This window comes from Anopheles bellator, mitochondrion (genome assembly GCF_943735745.2).
Source record: "Anopheles bellator isolate SP24_3_1, LabID 2-140 mitochondrion, complete genome".
Lineage (NCBI taxonomy): Eukaryota > Metazoa > Arthropoda > Insecta > Diptera > Culicidae > Anopheles > Anopheles bellator.
This window is the reverse complement of record NC_030249.1, coordinates 1-15,668: the sequence shown is the minus strand read 5'-3', so window position 1 is coordinate 15,668 and position 15,668 is coordinate 1. Positions and strand designations below refer to the sequence as shown.

General features: G+C 21.8%; 13 protein-coding genes and 24 non-coding genes across 37 annotated transcripts; 15 read left to right on the top strand and 22 right to left on the bottom strand. All coding sequences in view use genetic code 5, as the record gives it.

Annotated features, from left to right (window-relative positions):
- Window positions 1-811: 811 nt before the first annotated feature.
- On the top strand, window positions 812-1,608 carry rrnS. The gene has a single exon. It is a non-coding gene; the product is annotated as a 12S ribosomal RNA (ribosomal RNA).
- Window positions 1,609-1,680, top strand: trnV(tac). The gene has a single exon. It is a non-coding gene; the product is annotated as a tRNA-Val (tRNA).
- Window positions 1,681-3,009, top strand: rrnL. Its single transcript has one exon. It is a non-coding gene; the product is annotated as a 16S ribosomal RNA (ribosomal RNA).
- trnL1(tag) lies at window positions 3,010-3,075 on the top strand. Its single transcript has one exon. It is a non-coding gene; the product is annotated as a tRNA-Leu (tRNA).
- On the top strand, window positions 3,070-4,026 carry ND1 (NADH dehydrogenase subunit 1). The gene has a single exon. It carries the CDS (start codon window positions 3,070-3,072, stop codon window positions 4,024-4,026), a length of 957 nt encoding a protein of 318 aa, YP_009255452.1.
- An 18-nt stretch (window positions 4,027-4,044) lies between these two features.
- trnS2(tga) lies at window positions 4,045-4,110 on the bottom strand. Its single transcript has one exon. It is a non-coding gene; the product is annotated as a tRNA-Ser (tRNA).
- Window positions 4,109-5,245, bottom strand: CYTB (cytochrome b). Its single transcript has one exon. It carries the CDS (start codon window positions 5,243-5,245, stop codon window positions 4,109-4,111), a length of 1,137 nt encoding a protein of 378 aa, YP_009255451.1.
- On the bottom strand, window positions 5,245-5,769 carry ND6 (NADH dehydrogenase subunit 6). Its single transcript has one exon. The coding sequence runs from the start codon at window positions 5,767-5,769 to the stop codon at window positions 5,245-5,247; it is 525 nt and encodes a 174-aa protein (YP_009255450.1).
- A 2-nt stretch (window positions 5,770-5,771) lies between these two features.
- On the top strand, window positions 5,772-5,838 carry trnP(tgg). Its single transcript has one exon. It is a non-coding gene; the product is annotated as a tRNA-Pro (tRNA).
- trnT(tgt) lies at window positions 5,839-5,903 on the bottom strand. The gene has a single exon. It is a non-coding gene; the product is annotated as a tRNA-Thr (tRNA).
- An 8-nt stretch (window positions 5,904-5,911) lies between these two features.
- ND4L (NADH dehydrogenase subunit 4L) lies at window positions 5,912-6,211 on the top strand. The gene has a single exon. It carries the CDS (start codon window positions 5,912-5,914, stop codon window positions 6,209-6,211), a length of 300 nt encoding a protein of 99 aa, YP_009255449.1.
- ND4 (NADH dehydrogenase subunit 4) lies at window positions 6,205-7,548 on the top strand. The gene has a single exon. The coding sequence runs from the start codon at window positions 6,205-6,207 to the stop codon at window positions 7,546-7,548; it is 1,344 nt and encodes a 447-aa protein (YP_009255448.1).
- On the top strand, window positions 7,549-7,613 carry trnH(gtg). The gene has a single exon. It is a non-coding gene; the product is annotated as a tRNA-His (tRNA).
- On the top strand, window positions 7,611-9,356 carry ND5 (NADH dehydrogenase subunit 5). Its single transcript has one exon. The coding sequence runs from the start codon at window positions 7,611-7,613 to the stop codon at window positions 9,354-9,356; it is 1,746 nt and encodes a 581-aa protein (YP_009255447.1).
- On the top strand, window positions 9,356-9,421 carry trnF(gaa). Its single transcript has one exon. It is a non-coding gene; the product is annotated as a tRNA-Phe (tRNA).
- Window positions 9,420-9,486, bottom strand: trnE(ttc). Its single transcript has one exon. It is a non-coding gene; the product is annotated as a tRNA-Glu (tRNA).
- Window positions 9,487-9,498: 12 nt separating this feature from the next.
- Window positions 9,499-9,565, top strand: trnS1(gct). Its single transcript has one exon. It is a non-coding gene; the product is annotated as a tRNA-Ser (tRNA).
- Window positions 9,565-9,632, bottom strand: trnN(gtt). Its single transcript has one exon. It is a non-coding gene; the product is annotated as a tRNA-Asn (tRNA).
- trnA(tgc) lies at window positions 9,633-9,697 on the bottom strand. The gene has a single exon. It is a non-coding gene; the product is annotated as a tRNA-Ala (tRNA).
- Window positions 9,698-9,761, bottom strand: trnR(tcg). Its single transcript has one exon. It is a non-coding gene; the product is annotated as a tRNA-Arg (tRNA).
- Window positions 9,760-10,113, bottom strand: ND3 (NADH dehydrogenase subunit 3). Its single transcript has one exon. The coding sequence runs from the start codon at window positions 10,111-10,113 to the stop codon at window positions 9,760-9,762; it is 354 nt and encodes a 117-aa protein (YP_009255446.1).
- On the bottom strand, window positions 10,114-10,180 carry trnG(tcc). Its single transcript has one exon. It is a non-coding gene; the product is annotated as a tRNA-Gly (tRNA).
- Window positions 10,180-10,967, bottom strand: COX3 (cytochrome c oxidase subunit III). The gene has a single exon. A coding segment is annotated over exon 1 (788 nt).
- Window positions 10,967-11,647, bottom strand: ATP6 (ATP synthase F0 subunit 6). Its single transcript has one exon. The coding sequence runs from the start codon at window positions 11,645-11,647 to the stop codon at window positions 10,967-10,969; it is 681 nt and encodes a 226-aa protein (YP_009255444.1).
- ATP8 (ATP synthase F0 subunit 8) lies at window positions 11,641-11,802 on the bottom strand. Its single transcript has one exon. The coding sequence runs from the start codon at window positions 11,800-11,802 to the stop codon at window positions 11,641-11,643; it is 162 nt and encodes a 53-aa protein (YP_009255443.1).
- On the bottom strand, window positions 11,803-11,870 carry trnD(gtc). Its single transcript has one exon. It is a non-coding gene; the product is annotated as a tRNA-Asp (tRNA).
- Window positions 11,871-11,884: 14 nt separating this feature from the next.
- On the bottom strand, window positions 11,885-11,955 carry trnK(ctt). Its single transcript has one exon. It is a non-coding gene; the product is annotated as a tRNA-Lys (tRNA).
- COX2 (cytochrome c oxidase subunit II) lies at window positions 11,956-12,640 on the bottom strand. Its single transcript has one exon. A coding segment is annotated over exon 1 (685 nt).
- A 1-nt stretch (window position 12,641) lies between these two features.
- On the bottom strand, window positions 12,642-12,707 carry trnL2(taa). The gene has a single exon. It is a non-coding gene; the product is annotated as a tRNA-Leu (tRNA).
- COX1 (cytochrome c oxidase subunit I) lies at window positions 12,708-14,244 on the bottom strand (the record flags this gene model as incomplete). Its single annotated transcript has 1 exon — window positions 12,708-14,244. A coding segment is annotated over one exon (1,537 nt), but the record flags the coding sequence as incomplete, so codon positions are not given.
- Window positions 14,243-14,309, top strand: trnY(gta). Its single transcript has one exon. It is a non-coding gene; the product is annotated as a tRNA-Tyr (tRNA).
- Window positions 14,310-14,374, top strand: trnC(gca). Its single transcript has one exon. It is a non-coding gene; the product is annotated as a tRNA-Cys (tRNA).
- trnW(tca) lies at window positions 14,374-14,442 on the bottom strand. The gene has a single exon. It is a non-coding gene; the product is annotated as a tRNA-Trp (tRNA).
- ND2 (NADH dehydrogenase subunit 2) lies at window positions 14,441-15,466 on the bottom strand. Its single transcript has one exon. The coding sequence runs from the start codon at window positions 15,464-15,466 to the stop codon at window positions 14,441-14,443; it is 1,026 nt and encodes a 341-aa protein (YP_009255440.1).
- trnM(cat) lies at window positions 15,467-15,535 on the bottom strand. The gene has a single exon. It is a non-coding gene; the product is annotated as a tRNA-Met (tRNA).
- trnQ(ttg) lies at window positions 15,535-15,603 on the top strand. Its single transcript has one exon. It is a non-coding gene; the product is annotated as a tRNA-Gln (tRNA).
- Window positions 15,601-15,668, bottom strand: trnI(gat). The gene has a single exon. It is a non-coding gene; the product is annotated as a tRNA-Ile (tRNA).

The following is a 15,668-nucleotide window of genomic DNA, read 5'->3' as shown; positions in this document are numbered from 1 at the left end:
TTTTTTTAAATTAACATTAAAACTAATGGACCTATATTTAAAATTATAAAAATATTTTTATAATTCTATAATTAAAAAAAAAATGATATATTAATTAATAAATGATTTATATATATATAAATATTTAATATATAAACTATTTATATTAAATAGGTAATATTATTTATATACCATATAGTCTTATAATTAAAAAAAATGATATATTAATTAATAAATGATTTATATATATATAAATATTTAATATATAAACTATTTATATTAAATAGGTAATATTATTTATATACCATATAGTCTTATAATTAAAAAAAATGATATATTAATTAATAAATAATTTATATATATATAAATATATATATATATATATATATTTAATATAATTATTATATTAAAAAAAAAAAAATTAGGGGTGATTGGAGGAAATGATATATTAATTAATAAATAATTTATATATATATAAATATATATATATATATATTTAATATAATTATTATATTAAAAAAAAAAAAATTAGGGGTGATTGGAGGAATGTACTTTAAATATTTAATTTTAATAGTTTAAATTTAAAGTTTAAATGTGTATAAATATATAAATATAAATAATATATTAATATAAAATATTAAAAATAATTAAAATTTTTGATTATTAATTAATAAAAAAAAAATTAGGGGTATATTTTCGGGAGGAATGTACTTTAAATATTTAATTTTAATAGTTTAAATTTAAAGTTTAAATGTGTATAAATATATAAATATAAATAATATATTAATATAAAATATTAAAAATAATTAAAATTTTTGACTTATAAATTTTAATATTATTTTATTCTAGTTAAAAATTTTATTTATATTTTATTTTACATGTAAATTTATGTAAGAATTATTATTAATTTAAAAAATTAATAAATATTATTTTATTCGCAGTAATTAATATTAATAATAAAAGTAATTTTGAATTAATAATAATATATAGTATTGGTAAAATTTGTGCCAGCTACTGCGGTTATACAAATGATGCAAATAAAAATTTTTAGTATTAGTTAAATGAATTTTTATTTTAATTTTTTTTTAAATTTATTAAGTGAAATTTTTAAATTTATTTATAATTAATTAAATTTTTAATTTAAGCTATAAAAATTTTATTATAAACTAGGATTAGATACCCTATTATTAAAATTAAACAATTATTATACTTAAGTAGTAATAGTTATATTCTTAAAATTTAAAGAATTTGGCGGTGTTTTAGTCTATTTAGAGGAATCTGTTCTGTAATTGATAATCCACATTGAACCTTACTTAATTTTGTTTTTAATTTGTATATCGTCGTCATCAGAATATATTATAAGATTAATAAATTTCTTAATATTAAAATAAATAAAATGTCAGATCAAGGTGCAGTTTATGATTAAGTAGAAATGGATTACAATAAAGTTATTTAAATGGATTATTTTTTGAAATTAATAAAAATATGAAAGTGGATTTAATAGTAATATAAAATAGATTATTTATATGATTATAGCTCTAAAACATGCACACATCGCCCGTCGCTCTCATTTTTAAAATGAGATAAGTCGTAACATAGTAGATGTACTGGAAAGTGTATCTAGATTGACAATTTAAAGCTTAATGAGTAAAGCCTTTCATTTACATTGAAAAGAAATTTGTGCAATTCAATTTAAATTGATAGTATTTATTTATTAATTATTTTTTTTTTATAAGTTTAATAATAAAATTAATTTTAATTTTAAATGTTTTAGTAATTTTTAATGAATTAATAATTTTAATTATAGTTTAATAGTATTTTAAAAGAATATTGAAATAAATTGAAAAATTTTTATTTTTAAAGAAAATTTTATTTATTGTACCTTGTGTATCAGGGTTTATTAAATAATAAATTATTATAATAATTTTTCTCGAATTTTAAAGATTTAATTAATATATAAAAGTTATTGTAAAATAATTATTTTTAATATTTAATTAGAAATGAAATGTTAATCGTTTTAAAATATATCTAGTTTTTTAAGAAATAAATTTAATTTAGTTTAATTATTTTATTTAATTAATTATTTTAATTAAATAAATAATTAAAATAATATTTTAAGGGATAAGCTTTAAAATAAATTTTTAAATTTTTAATAATTAAAAAAAATAATTGTAAGCTTAAAAATAGTTATTATTAATAAATTTGTTATAATTTATTTTTTATTTAAAATTATTTATTTTAAATTAAATTTTTTATTAAAATATAATATTTAATTAAGAAATATTAAAAATTATGATAAAATTAGTATATAAATTTTTATATGATAATTAAATTGAAAGGTTTTTATGAAGAATTCGGCAAATTTAATATATTCACCTGTTTAACAAAAACATGTCTTTTTGTATTTTATTTAAAGTCTAACCTGCCCACTGAAATTTAAAGGGCCGCGGTATTTTGACCGTGCGAAGGTAGCATAATCAATAGTTTTTTAATTGAAGGCTAGTATGAATGGTTGAATGAGATATATACTGTTTTTTAAAAATTTTATTAGAATTTTATTTTTTAATTAAAAAGTTAAAATAAAATTAAAAGACGAGAAGACCCTATAGATCTTTATTTTTATGAATTATAAATTATAAAGAATTTTAAAATTTTTATTTTTAATAAAATTTTATTGGGGTGATATTAAAATTTAATTAACTTTTATTTATTATTTACATTGATTTATGAAAATTAGATCCTGTTTTATGGATTAAAAAATTAAGTTACCTTAGGGATAACAGCGTAATTTTTTTAGAGAGTTCTTATCGATAAGAAAGATTGCGACCTCGATGTTGGATTAAGAGTTATTTTTAGGTGTAGAAGTTTAAAGTTTAGGTCTGTTCGACCTTTTGATTCTTACATGATCTGAGTTCAAACCGGCGTAAGCCAGGTTGGTTTCTATCTTTAATAAATTATTATATTGTAGTACGAAAGGACCTAATATATAAAATATAATTTTATTTAAATTGAAAATTATTAATATTATTTACTATTTTGGCAGAATAATGCAATAAATTTAGAATTTATAAATATAATTTTTAATTATAAATAGTATTGGTTTTATTTGATTTAATTTTACCTTTAATTGGAAGTTTATTATTAGTTATTGGAGTAATAGTTGGAGTAGCTTTTTTAACTTTATTAGAACGTAAAGTTCTTGGGTATATTCAAATTCGTAAAGGACCCAATAAAGTTGGGTTTAATGGGTTATTACAGCCTTTTAGTGATGCTGTGAAATTATTTAGTAAGGAACAAACTTATCCTTTAGTTTCTAATTATATTTCTTATTATTTTTCTCCTATTTTTTCTTTATTTTTGTCTTTATTAATTTGAATGTGTATTCCTTATTTAATTAAATTGTATTCTTTTAATTTAGGAATTTTATTTTTTTTATGTTGTACAAGTTTGGGGGTTTATACCGTTATAATTGCTGGTTGATCTTCTAATTCAAATTATGCGTTATTAGGAGGGCTTCGTGCAGTTGCTCAAACTATTTCTTATGAAGTTAGTTTAGCATTAATTTTATTAAGTTTTATTTTTTTAATTGGTAATTATAATTTTTTAAGATTTTTTAATTATCAATTTAATAATTGATTTATTTTTTTTTGTTTTCCTTTAGGATTGGTTTGGTTGGCTTCTTGTTTAGCTGAAACTAATCGAACTCCTTTTGATTTTGCAGAAGGGGAATCTGAATTAGTATCTGGGTTTAATGTTGAATATAGAAGAGGGGGATTTGCTTTAATTTTTTTAGCGGAATATTCAAGAATTTTATTTATAAGAATGTTATTTGTTGTAATTTTTTTGGGGGCAGATATTTATAGATTTATATTTTTTTTAAAATTAAGATTTATTTCTTTTATTTTTATTTGAGTTCGAGGGACATTGCCTCGATTTCGGTATGATAAATTAATGTATTTAGCTTGAAAAAGATTTTTACCTTTTTCTTTAAATTATTTATTTTTTTTTATTGGGATTAAAATTTTTTTTATTTCTTTATTAATTTAATGAATAAATTTTAGTATAAAATTAATAGAAGATTTGACTTCTTTCTTATGTTTTCAAGACATATGCTGTAAAAGCTTATTAATTAATTTAGTAACTTATCTCAAAATTTGGCTAGTATTGGATTAATTAAAAAATAAGAAAAATATAAAACAGTTAAAATTTGTCCAGTTAAAACATAAGGGTCTTCTACTGGACGAGCTCCAATTCATGTTAATAATGAGGCTACAATTACTATATTTCAAAATAAAATTTGGTTTAAAGGGTAAAATTGTAATCCTCGAAATTTACTTTGATGAGTAAAAGGTAAAATCAATAGAATTGCAATAGATAGTACTAAAGCAATTACTCCTCCTAATTTATTGGGGATTGATCGTAAAATTGCGTATGCAAATAAAAAATATCATTCAGGTTGAATATGAACAGGAGTCACTAAAGGATTAGCTGGGATAAAATTTTCTGGGTCTATTAATAAGTAATTAAATTTTCAAATAAAAGCTAATAAAAATCATAAAAAAATAATAAACCCAAAAATATCCTTGTAAATAAAATATGGGTGGAATGGAATCTTGTCTACATTTCTATTTAATCCTAAAGGGTTATTTGATCCTGTTTGGTGAAGAAATAGTAAATGAACTATTATTAATGCTAAAATAATAAAAGGAAAAATAAAATGAAAAGTGAAAAATCGAGTTAATGTAGCGTTATCTACAGCAAATCCTCCTCAAATTCATTGAACTAAATCTATTCCTAAATAAGGGACTGCGGATAATAAATTTGTAATTACTGTTGCTCCTCAAAAAGATATTTGTCCTCAAGGTAATACATATCCTAAAAATCCTGTTGCTATTGTTAAAAATAAAATAATAACTCCTGTATTTCATGTTATATGGTATAAATATGATTCATAATATACTCCTCGTCCAACGTGGATGAATAAACAAGCAAAAAAAAAAGAAGCTCCATTGGCATGGCAAATTCGTAAAAATCAACCATTATTGACATCTCGACAAATATGATTTACTCTGTTAAAAGCTGTTTCGATATCAGCTGCATAATGTATTGCTAAAAATAAACCAGTTAAAATTTGAAGTATTAAACATACTCCTAATAATGAACCAAAATTTCATCAAGCTGAAATATTTGAAGGGGCGGGAAGGTCGACAAGAGCGTTATTTACAATTTGGATTAAAGGGTGAGTTTTTCGTATAGGTTTAAACATTAGTTTATTGGGCGCAATGGTCCATAAAATTTTTTTGTAATTTTTACTGTTACTAATAATGTTAAAAATAAATAATTAATTAGTAATAAAGTAATTATATTAATTGGAAAGTTATATATTTTATTTAAAGATAACATATTTTCATTAATTAAATTATTAAAATTTAAAATTTTTTCTATTTCTAAATTTATAATAAATTGTTCAATTAAAGATTTATCTAAAAATAAAAAAATTATTATAAAAAGTATAAAAATTATAAATCTTATTAAAGATAAACTGAAAGATATAGAAAATATTTCATTTGAAGATAAAGAAGTAACATAAATAAATAAAATTAATATTCCTCCTAAAAAAATTAGGAATAGAATATAAGAAAATCAAAAAGTTTTTACGTAAATTCCTGTTAATATACAAGTTAAAAAAGTTTGAATTAATAGGATTAGTCCTATAGATAAAGGATGATTTATTTGTATAAAAATAAAACTTATAATTAAACAAGCAGATATGATAATTAATTTTGTAATTTCAAGAAATAGTTTTATTTAAAATATTAATTTTGGGAATTAGTGATAAAGAAGTTTCTTTTTTCTTGAAGTTTAAAAAGATTTAATCTTATTTTTAGTTTACAAGACTAATGTTTTAGTTAAACTATTTAAACTTAAATTAATGGCAAACTTATTTTTAGGATTTTATTTATCAATAATTATATTTTTATTTGGGTGTATAGTATTTGTTTCTAATCGAAAACATTTACTATCCGTTTTGTTAAGTTTAGAATTTATAGTTTTAAGACTTTTTATTTTTTTTTTTTTTTATTTAAATTTTATAGGGTTTGAAAGTTATTTTAGAATATTTTTTTTAACTTTCTGTGTATGTGAGGGGGTTCTTGGTTTATCTATTTTAGTTTCTATAATTCGTACACATGGTAATGATTATTTTCAAAGTTTTTCTGTTCTTCAATGTTAAAGTTTGTTTTTATATTAGTAATTATTTTCTTTTTTTCTTTTTTAGAACGATTTTATTGAATGGTACAAAATTTAATTTTTTTAATTGGATTTTTATTTATAATTAAAATTAATTTTTTAAGTTATTTTAGTTATATTAGTTATATATTTGGATTGGATATAATTTCTTACGGATTAATTTTATTAAGATTTTGAATTTGCGGGTTGATATTAATGGCTAGAGAAAAAATTTATTTATTAAATAATTATAAAAATTTGTTTGTTTTTATATTAATAATATTATTAATAATATTATTATTAACATTTAGTTCTATAAGTATATTTATATTTTATTTATTTTTTGAAGCTAGTCTAATTCCTACTTTATTTTTAATTTTAGGATGAGGGTATCAACCTGAACGGTTACAAGCTGGAATTTATTTATTGTTTTATACTTTATTAGCTTCTTTACCGCTACTTATTGGTATTTTTTATATTTTAAATTTTAATAATACATTATCTTTTAATTTATTAATTAATTTTAATTTTTTAAATATAAATTTATTATATTTATGTTTAATTTTTGCATTTTTAGTTAAAATACCAATATTTTTAGTTCATTTATGATTGCCAAAAGCTCATGTTGAAGCTCCAGTTTCTGGGTCAATAATTTTAGCTGGAGTTTTATTAAAATTAGGTGGTTATGGTTTATTACGAATATTTTCTTTGTTACAAATTTCTGGGGTTAAGTATAATTATTGATTTATTAGAATTAGTTTAGTTGGAGGGGTTTTAATTAGATTAATTTGTTTACGTCAAACAGATTTAAAAGCATTAATTGCTTATTCTTCTGTTGCCCATATAGGAATTGTTTTAAGTGGGTTATTAACTTTAACTTATTGAGGGTTAACTGGGTCTTATGCATTAATAATTGCTCATGGTTTGTGTTCTTCTGGGTTATTTTGTTTAGCTAATATTTCTTATGAACGAATAGGAAGACGAAGACTATTAATTAATAAGGGGCTATTAAATTTTATACCTTCTTTTAGATTATGATGATTTCTTTTATGTTCAGGTAATATAGCAGCTCCTCCAACTTTAAATTTATTGGGAGAAATTTCTTTATTAAATAGAATTGTTAGATGGTCATGAGTTACTATAATTATATTATCATTTTTATCTTTTTTTAGAGCCGCTTATTCTTTATATTTATTTGCTTATAGTCAACATGGAAAAATTTATTCAGGTAATTTTTTTTTTTCAATTGGGAATGTACGAGAATTTTTATTATTAATATTACATTGATTACCTTTAAATTTATTAATTTTAAAAAGTGGTGCTTGTATATTATGAATTTAAATTTAAATAGTTTAAAAAAAAATATTGATTTGTGGTGTCAATGATATGAAATTTCATTTTAGATCGTGAATTATTTAATTAATTATTGTAAAATTAGTTTTTATTTTTTAATTTTTATTAGTTTTTCTTTATTTTGTTTAAGAATTAAATTTATCTTAAAAGATTTGGTTTATTTTATTGAATGGGAAATTTTAACAATGCAATCTATGTCTATTGTAATAACTTTTTTATTTGATTGAATAAGATTAATATTTATATCTTTTGTTTTATTAATTTCTTCTTTAGTTATTTTTTATAGAAATCAATATATGGAAGAGGATTATAATATTAATCGATTTATCTTATTAGTATTAATATTTGTTATATCTATAATAATATTAATTATTAGACCTAATTTGATTAGAATTTTACTTGGGTGGGATGGACTTGGATTAGTTTCCTATTGTTTAGTAATTTATTTTCAAAATGTTAAATCTTATAATGCTGGGATATTAACTGCTTTATCTAATCGAATTGGGGATGTAGCTTTATTATTAGCAATTGCTTGAATATTAAATTATGGAAGTTGAAACTATATTTTTTATTTAGATTTAATAGGGAAAAATATAGAAATAATAGTTATTGGGGGGTTAGTTATGTTGGCAGCTATAACTAAAAGAGCTCAGATCCCCTTTTCTTCTTGACTTCCTGCAGCTATAGCAGCTCCTACCCCTGTTTCAGCTTTAGTTCATTCATCTACATTAGTCACAGCAGGGGTTTATTTATTAATTCGATTTAATATTTTATTGGTTAATTGATGAATAGGTCAATTTCTTTTATTAGTGTCTGGGTTAACTATATTTATAGCAGGGTTAGGGGCAAATTTTGAATTTGATTTAAAAAAAATTATTGCTTTATCTACTTTAAGACAGTTAGGGTTAATAATAAGAATTTTATCAATAGGGTATTATAAATTAGCTTTTTTTCATTTATTGACACATGCTTTATTTAAAGCTTTATTATTTATATGTGCAGGATCAATTATTCATAATATAAAAAATTCTCAAGATATTCGTATAATAGGGAGATTAAGAATAAGAATACCTTTAACTTGTAGATGTTTTAATGTAGCTAATTTAGCGTTATGTGGAATACCTTTTTTAGCTGGGTTTTATTCTAAAGATTTAATTTTAGAAATAGTTAGTTTATCTTATTTAAATTTCTTTTCTTTTTTTCTTTTTTTTTTTAGAACAGGATTAACTGTATGTTATTCATTTCGGTTAGTTTATTATTCAATAACTGGAGATTTTAATAGAAGAGTTTTACATCCTTTAAATGATAAAGGATGAACTATAATTTTTAGAATTTTTTTTTTAATGATTATAGCAATTATTGGTGGTTCTATATTAAGATGATTAATATTTTTTAATCCAATAATAATTTGTTTACCTTTAAATTTAAAAATATTAACATTATTTGTTTGTATTTTAGGAGGAGTTATAGGGTATATTTTAAGAAATGTTAAATTATTTTTTATAAATAAATCTTTAAATTATTATAATTTTATTTATTTTATTGGATCTATATGGTTTATACCAATTATTTCTACAATTGGAGTTATTAATTATCCATTAAAGTTAGGATTATATTCATATAAAAGTTTTGATCAAGGATGAAGAGAATACTTTGGGGCTCAAATGTTATATTTTAAATTAAAATTTTATTCTTTATATTTACAAGAATTTCAAAATAATAATTTAAAAATTTATATATTAAGATATATGTTATGATTTATTGTATTATTAATATTAATTATATTAATTAATTAATTTAAATAGCTTATATTTAGAGCATAACATTGAAGATGTTAGGGAGATTGTTAAATTTTTAAATATTTATAAAAAATAGAATTTTTATTTTTACATTGAAAATGTAATGTTTTTATTAAACTATATAAATATTTTATAAAATGAAATATGTAGATCAAGAAAAAGCTGCTAACTTTATTCTTTAATGGTTTAATTCCATTTATATTTCTTTAATTGGAATTTTAAGAATTCAATTTTATCATTAACAGTGATATACCTCTTTTTGGTTTCAATTAATAAGGTAAATTGAAATTTCAATACTTTTTAAATGCAAATTAAATGTTATAATTAACTATTACCCTAAAATATGGGTGATTTTCACCTAAAATTAGGCCGAAACTAATTGCAATTTATCGCTTCATATTTAATTATTTCATTCTAAAGCTCCTTGGTTTCATTCATGGTAAAGGCCAATTAATAAAATAAAAATAAAAAATAAACTTGTAATTGATCAATTAATTAAATTAGAAGATTTAATAATTATAATTATAGGGAGTAATAAAGCAATTTCTACATCAAAAATTAAAAAAATAATTGCAATTAAAAAAAATCGTAAAGAAAAGGGGAGACGTGAAGAATTTATTGGGTCAAACCCACATTCAAATGGAGAACATTTTTCTCGGTCTAATAAAGTTTTTTTTGATAATAAAGTAGCTAATATTATTACAATAATAGTAATAATAAAAATAATAATAGTTATTGAGGAAATTAATAATATTATTTATACTAAAAATTTTTAGTCCTTGTGATTGGAAGTCACATATACATAGATATACTTTATAAATATCTACCTCATCAATAAATAGAAATATATAAAAATAATCAAACAACATCTACAAAATGTCAATATCAAGCAGCGGCTTCGAATCCAAAGTGATGATTTTTTGAAAAATGGTAATTGATATGTCGTAGGAAACAAATTAAAAGAAAAGTTGTTCCAATTAAAACATGTAATCCATGGAATCCAGTTGCTATAAAAAAAGTTGAGCCATAGACTGCATCAGCAATTGAGAAAGGAGCTTCAATATATTCGTAGGCTTGAAGAATAGTAAAATAAATACCTAAGACAATAGTAAAAAATAATCTTTGAGTTGTTTGAGAGTGATTTCCTTCCATTAAGGCATGATGAGCTCAAGTTACAGTTACTCCAGAAGCTAATAAAATTGCTGTATTTAATAAAGGAATTTGAAAAGGGTTAAAAGCTAAAATTCCAATAGGGGGTCATGTTATTCCTAATTCAATTGTTGGAGATAAGCTTCTATGAAAAAAAGCTCAAAAAAATGAAATAAAAAAAAAGATTTCAGAAACAATAAATAAAATTATACCTCATCGTAATCCAATTGTTACAGAATATGTATGAAGTCCTTGAAAAGTTCCTTCTCGTGAAATATCTCGTCATCATTGATATATAGTTAATAGAGTAATAATATTACCTAAAATAAATAAAGTCATTGTATATTGGTGGAATCATTGAACTAATCCAGAAACAGTAGTTATTGCTCCAATAGCTCCTGTTAAAGGTCAAGGGCTGTAATCTACTAAATGAAAAGAATGATTTGCATGTGTTGACATTAGTTAACTTCTCTTGAATAAAGAGTTCTTAATACTGCAAAAACATATGATTGAATAATAGCAACTGCTGATTCAAGTACTAGTAAGGCAATTTGTGTGGTTAAAATTAATGATAAAATTAAATAATTTCTTGTTATTGGTCCTGTATTTCCTAATAAGGTTATTAATAAATGACCAGCAATTATATTAGCAGTTAATCGAACAGCTAGGGTTCCTGGTCGAATTACATTTCTAATTGTTTCAATGCATACTATAAAAGGCATTAATACTGCTGGGGTTCCTTGAGGGACTAAATGAGCAAATATATGTTGAGTATGATTAATTCATCCATATAATATAAAGCTTAGTCATAATGGGAAGGCTAAAGCTAATGTTAAAGTTAAATGACTTGTTCTAGTAAAAATGTAAGGGAATAGCCCTAAAAAATTATTAAATATAATTAATGTAAATAATGAAATAAATATTAAAGTTCTTCCATTATGCCCAGAAAGTCCTAATAATGTTTTAAATTCTTTGTGTAATGTTAATAAAATATTATTTCATATTATTTGAAATCGATTAGGTAATAGTCAGTAAGAAAAAGGGATTAAAATTAATCCTAAAAAAGTTCTTAGTCAATTTAAAGATAAGTTTAAAATAGTTGTTGAAGGATCAAAAACAGAAAATAAATTTGTTATCATTTTCAATTTAAAGTATTAGTTTGAGTAGTTAAAGATTGAGAAGTTTTTATTGGAGTGTATAAAATACAATAATAATTTAATATATTAAAAATTACTAAAGTAAATGAAAAAATTAAAAATAAAATTAATCAATTAATTGGTGCTATTTGTGGGATTAAAAAATATTAGACTATACTAATTTTTTTAGTTTGACATACTAAGGTTTTTATAAAACTAATTTTTTTTGAGTTATTTATTTCATTAGAAGTAATTGCTAATTTACTATAATATGATTTAAGAGATCATTACTTGCTTTCAGTCATCTAATGAATTAGTTATTGAAATAATTCATTTAATAAAAAAATTTATAGGAACTCTTTCAATTACAATTGGTATAAAACTGTGATTAGCTCCACAAATTTCAGAACATTGCCCAAAAAATAGTCCTGGTCGATTTATTAAAAAATTAAGTTGGTTTAAACGACCGGGGGTTGCATCAACTTTAACTCCTAAAGATGGAATTGTTCATGAATGAAGTACATCTGTTGCTGTTACTAAAATTCGAATTTGGTTATTTATTGGTAAAATAATACGATTATCGACATCTAATAAACGGAATCCTCTTGTTTCTAATTCATTTGTAGGGATTATATAAGAATCAAATTCTAAGTTTAAAAAATCTGAATATTCATAACTTCAATATCATTGATGACCAATAGATTTTAAAGTTAATGAAGGAGTATTAATTTCATCTATTAAATATAATAATCGTAAAGAAGGGAAAGCAATAAATATTAAAATAATGGCAGGTAATACTGTTCAAATAATTTCGATTGTTTGACCGTGAAGAAGAAATCGATTAGTAAAATTATTAAATATTAGTATTCCTATAATATATCCTACTAAAATTGTAATTATAGTTAAAATTAAAAGAGTATGATCATGAAAAAAATTTAATTGTTCTATTAAAGGGGAAGTTCTATCTTGTAGCCCTAAATTTGCTCATGTTGCCATTTTCTAATAAAAGATAAAATCTTTATATATGAAGCTTAAATTCATTGCACTAATCTGCCATATTAGAAATTATTAGTTAATAATGGTAATTCTGCGTAAGTATGCTCAGCTGGTGGAAGAGTATGGTATCATTCAATAGATGAAGATAATTGTATTGGGAAAGAAGGTGTTCGCTGAGTAATTATTCTTTCTCAAATAATGAATAAGAAATAAATAATAGCGAACATAGAAATAGTTCTTCCTAAAGAAGAAACAATATTTCAAGCTAAATAACTATCAGGAAAATCTGAATATCGTCGGGGTATCCCAGCTAATCCTAAAAAATGTTGAGGAAAAAATGTTAAATTTACTCCAATAAATATTATTGAAAATTGAATTTTTAATCAGCTTGGGTTTATTGTTAACCCTGTTAATAAGGGGTATCAGTGAACAAATCCTGCTATAATAGCAAATACTGCCCCTATTGATAAAACATAATGAAAATGAGCTACTACGTAATAAGTATCATGTAATACAATATCAATAGATGAATTAGCTAATACAACTCCTGTTAATCCTCCAACTGTGAATAAAAAAACAAATCCAAAGGCTCATAGTATAGCAGGGCTATAAGTAAGTTGAGTTCCATGTAAAGTAGCTAATCATCTAAAAATTTTAATTCCTGTTGGTACAGCAATAATTATTGTAGCTGAAGTAAAATAAGCTCGGGTATCTACGTCTATTCCAACTGTAAATATATGATGAGCTCAAACAATAAATCCTAATAATCCAATAGCTAATATTGCATAAATTATTCCTAAGTTTCCAAAAGTTTCCTTTTTCCCTCTTTCTTGAGTAATAATATGAGAAATTATTCCAAATCCTGGTAAAATTAAAATATAAACTTCAGGATGTCCAAAAAATCAAAATAAATGTTGGTATAAAATTGGATCTCCTCCTCCAGCTGGGTCAAAAAAAGAAGTATTTAAATTTCGATCAGTTAAAAGCATAGTAATAGCTCCAGCTAAAACGGGTAAAGATAAAAGCAATAAAATTGCAGTAATTACTACGGATCAAACAAATAAAGGCATTCGATCTAAAGTAATCCCTGGGGATCGTATATTAATAACTGTAGTGATAAAATTTACTGCTCCTAAAATAGAAGAAATTCCTGCTAAATGTAAGGAAAAAATTGCTAAATCTACAGAAGCTCCAGCATGAGCAATCCCAGAAGATAGAGGAGGGTAAACAGTTCAACCTGTTCCTGCTCCATTTTCTACTATACTTCTTGAAACCAATAAAGTTAAAGAAGGAGGTAATATTCAGAATCTTATATTATTTATTCGAGGGAAAGCTATATCAGGGGCTCCTAATATTAAAGGAACTAATCAATTTCCAAATCCTCCAATTATAATAGGTATAACTATAAAAAAAATTATGATAAAAGCATGAGCAGTTACAATAACATTATAAATTTGATCATCTCCAATAAATGCTCCGGGGTGGCCTAATTCAGCTCGAATTAAAATTCTTAAAGAAGTTCCGACTATACCAGCTCAAGCTCCAAAAATAAAGTATAAAGTACCAATATCTTTATGATTTGTAGAAAATAACCATTGTCGCGATTAAATGGCTGATAATAGGCAATAAATTGTAAATTTATTTATGGGAAAATTTTTCTCTTTAATCAAGCTTTATAGTCAATAATGATATTAGACTGCAATTCTAAAGGAATAATTAAAATTATTAAAGCTTAAGAATTAAATGATTATTACAAATAATTTTAGCTTTGAAGGCTATTAGTTTTATTAACTTAAATTCTTATATGATTAAATAAATTATAAAAGTTATTAATAATCCTCCAATTGAAATAAAATTTAAAATTAGTCTAAAAGAAGAAATTTTTAAATTATAAGTATTTTTTAACAATCATGAATTTTTTTGAAAATTTAATATAAAAATTCTATAAGAAAGACGTAGATAAAAGTATAAAGTAATTAAAGTTAAACAAGTTCTAATAACTAATATAAATAATTGATTTATATTAATTAAATTTTGAATTACTAATCATTTTGGTAAAAATCCCAAAAATGGGGGTAATCCTCCTAAAGATAAAAAATTTAAAAAAATTAATAATTTAATAATTGGGTTTATTATTCTAATATTAAAAATTTGATTGAAATAAAATAGTTTAAAATTATTAAATAAAATAATGATGGAAAAAGATAAAAAAGAATAAAAAAAAAAGTAAGATAATCAAATTAATTCATTATTTATTATTGCTAATAGTATTCATCCTAGATGGTTAATAGAGGAGAATGCTATTAATTTTCGTAAAGAAGTTTGATTTAATCCTATTAATGAGCCAATTAATATTGATAAAATAATTGATATTATAAAAAAAGTATATATATAGTTATAAGAGATTAATATTATAGGGGCTAATTTTTGTCATGTTATTAAAATTAATCCATTAATTCATCTTAATCCTTCTATTACTTCAGGGAATCAAAAATGAAAGGGGGCGGCTCCTCTTTTTAATAATAAAGTAGATAAAATTAAAATTTCATTAATTTTATTAATTAAATAAAAATTATTATTATAAAAAAATATTAATATAATAATTGCAAATAATAAAATTGAAGAAGCAAAGGCTTGAATTAAAAAATATTTTAATGATCTTTCTGATGTTAATAAATTTTTTTTATTATCATTTATTAGGGGGATAAATGATAATAAATTAATTTCTAACCCTATTCAAGCTCCTAATCAAGAATTAGAAGAAATTGTTATAAAAGTTCCAAAAATTAAAGTAAAAAAAAAAATGTTATTTGAAATTTTTTTAATTAAAAAGAAAAGGACTATAACCTTTATAAATGGGGTATGAACCCAGTAGCTTAATTAGCTTATCTTTTTATATTTTAGTGTACGAAGCACAATAGATTTTGATTCTTTTAGAGATAGTTTAATTCTGTTAAATATAATGAATGAAATATTAAATTTCATGATTTACCCTATCAAGGTAATCCTTTTTTTCAGGCAATTCATT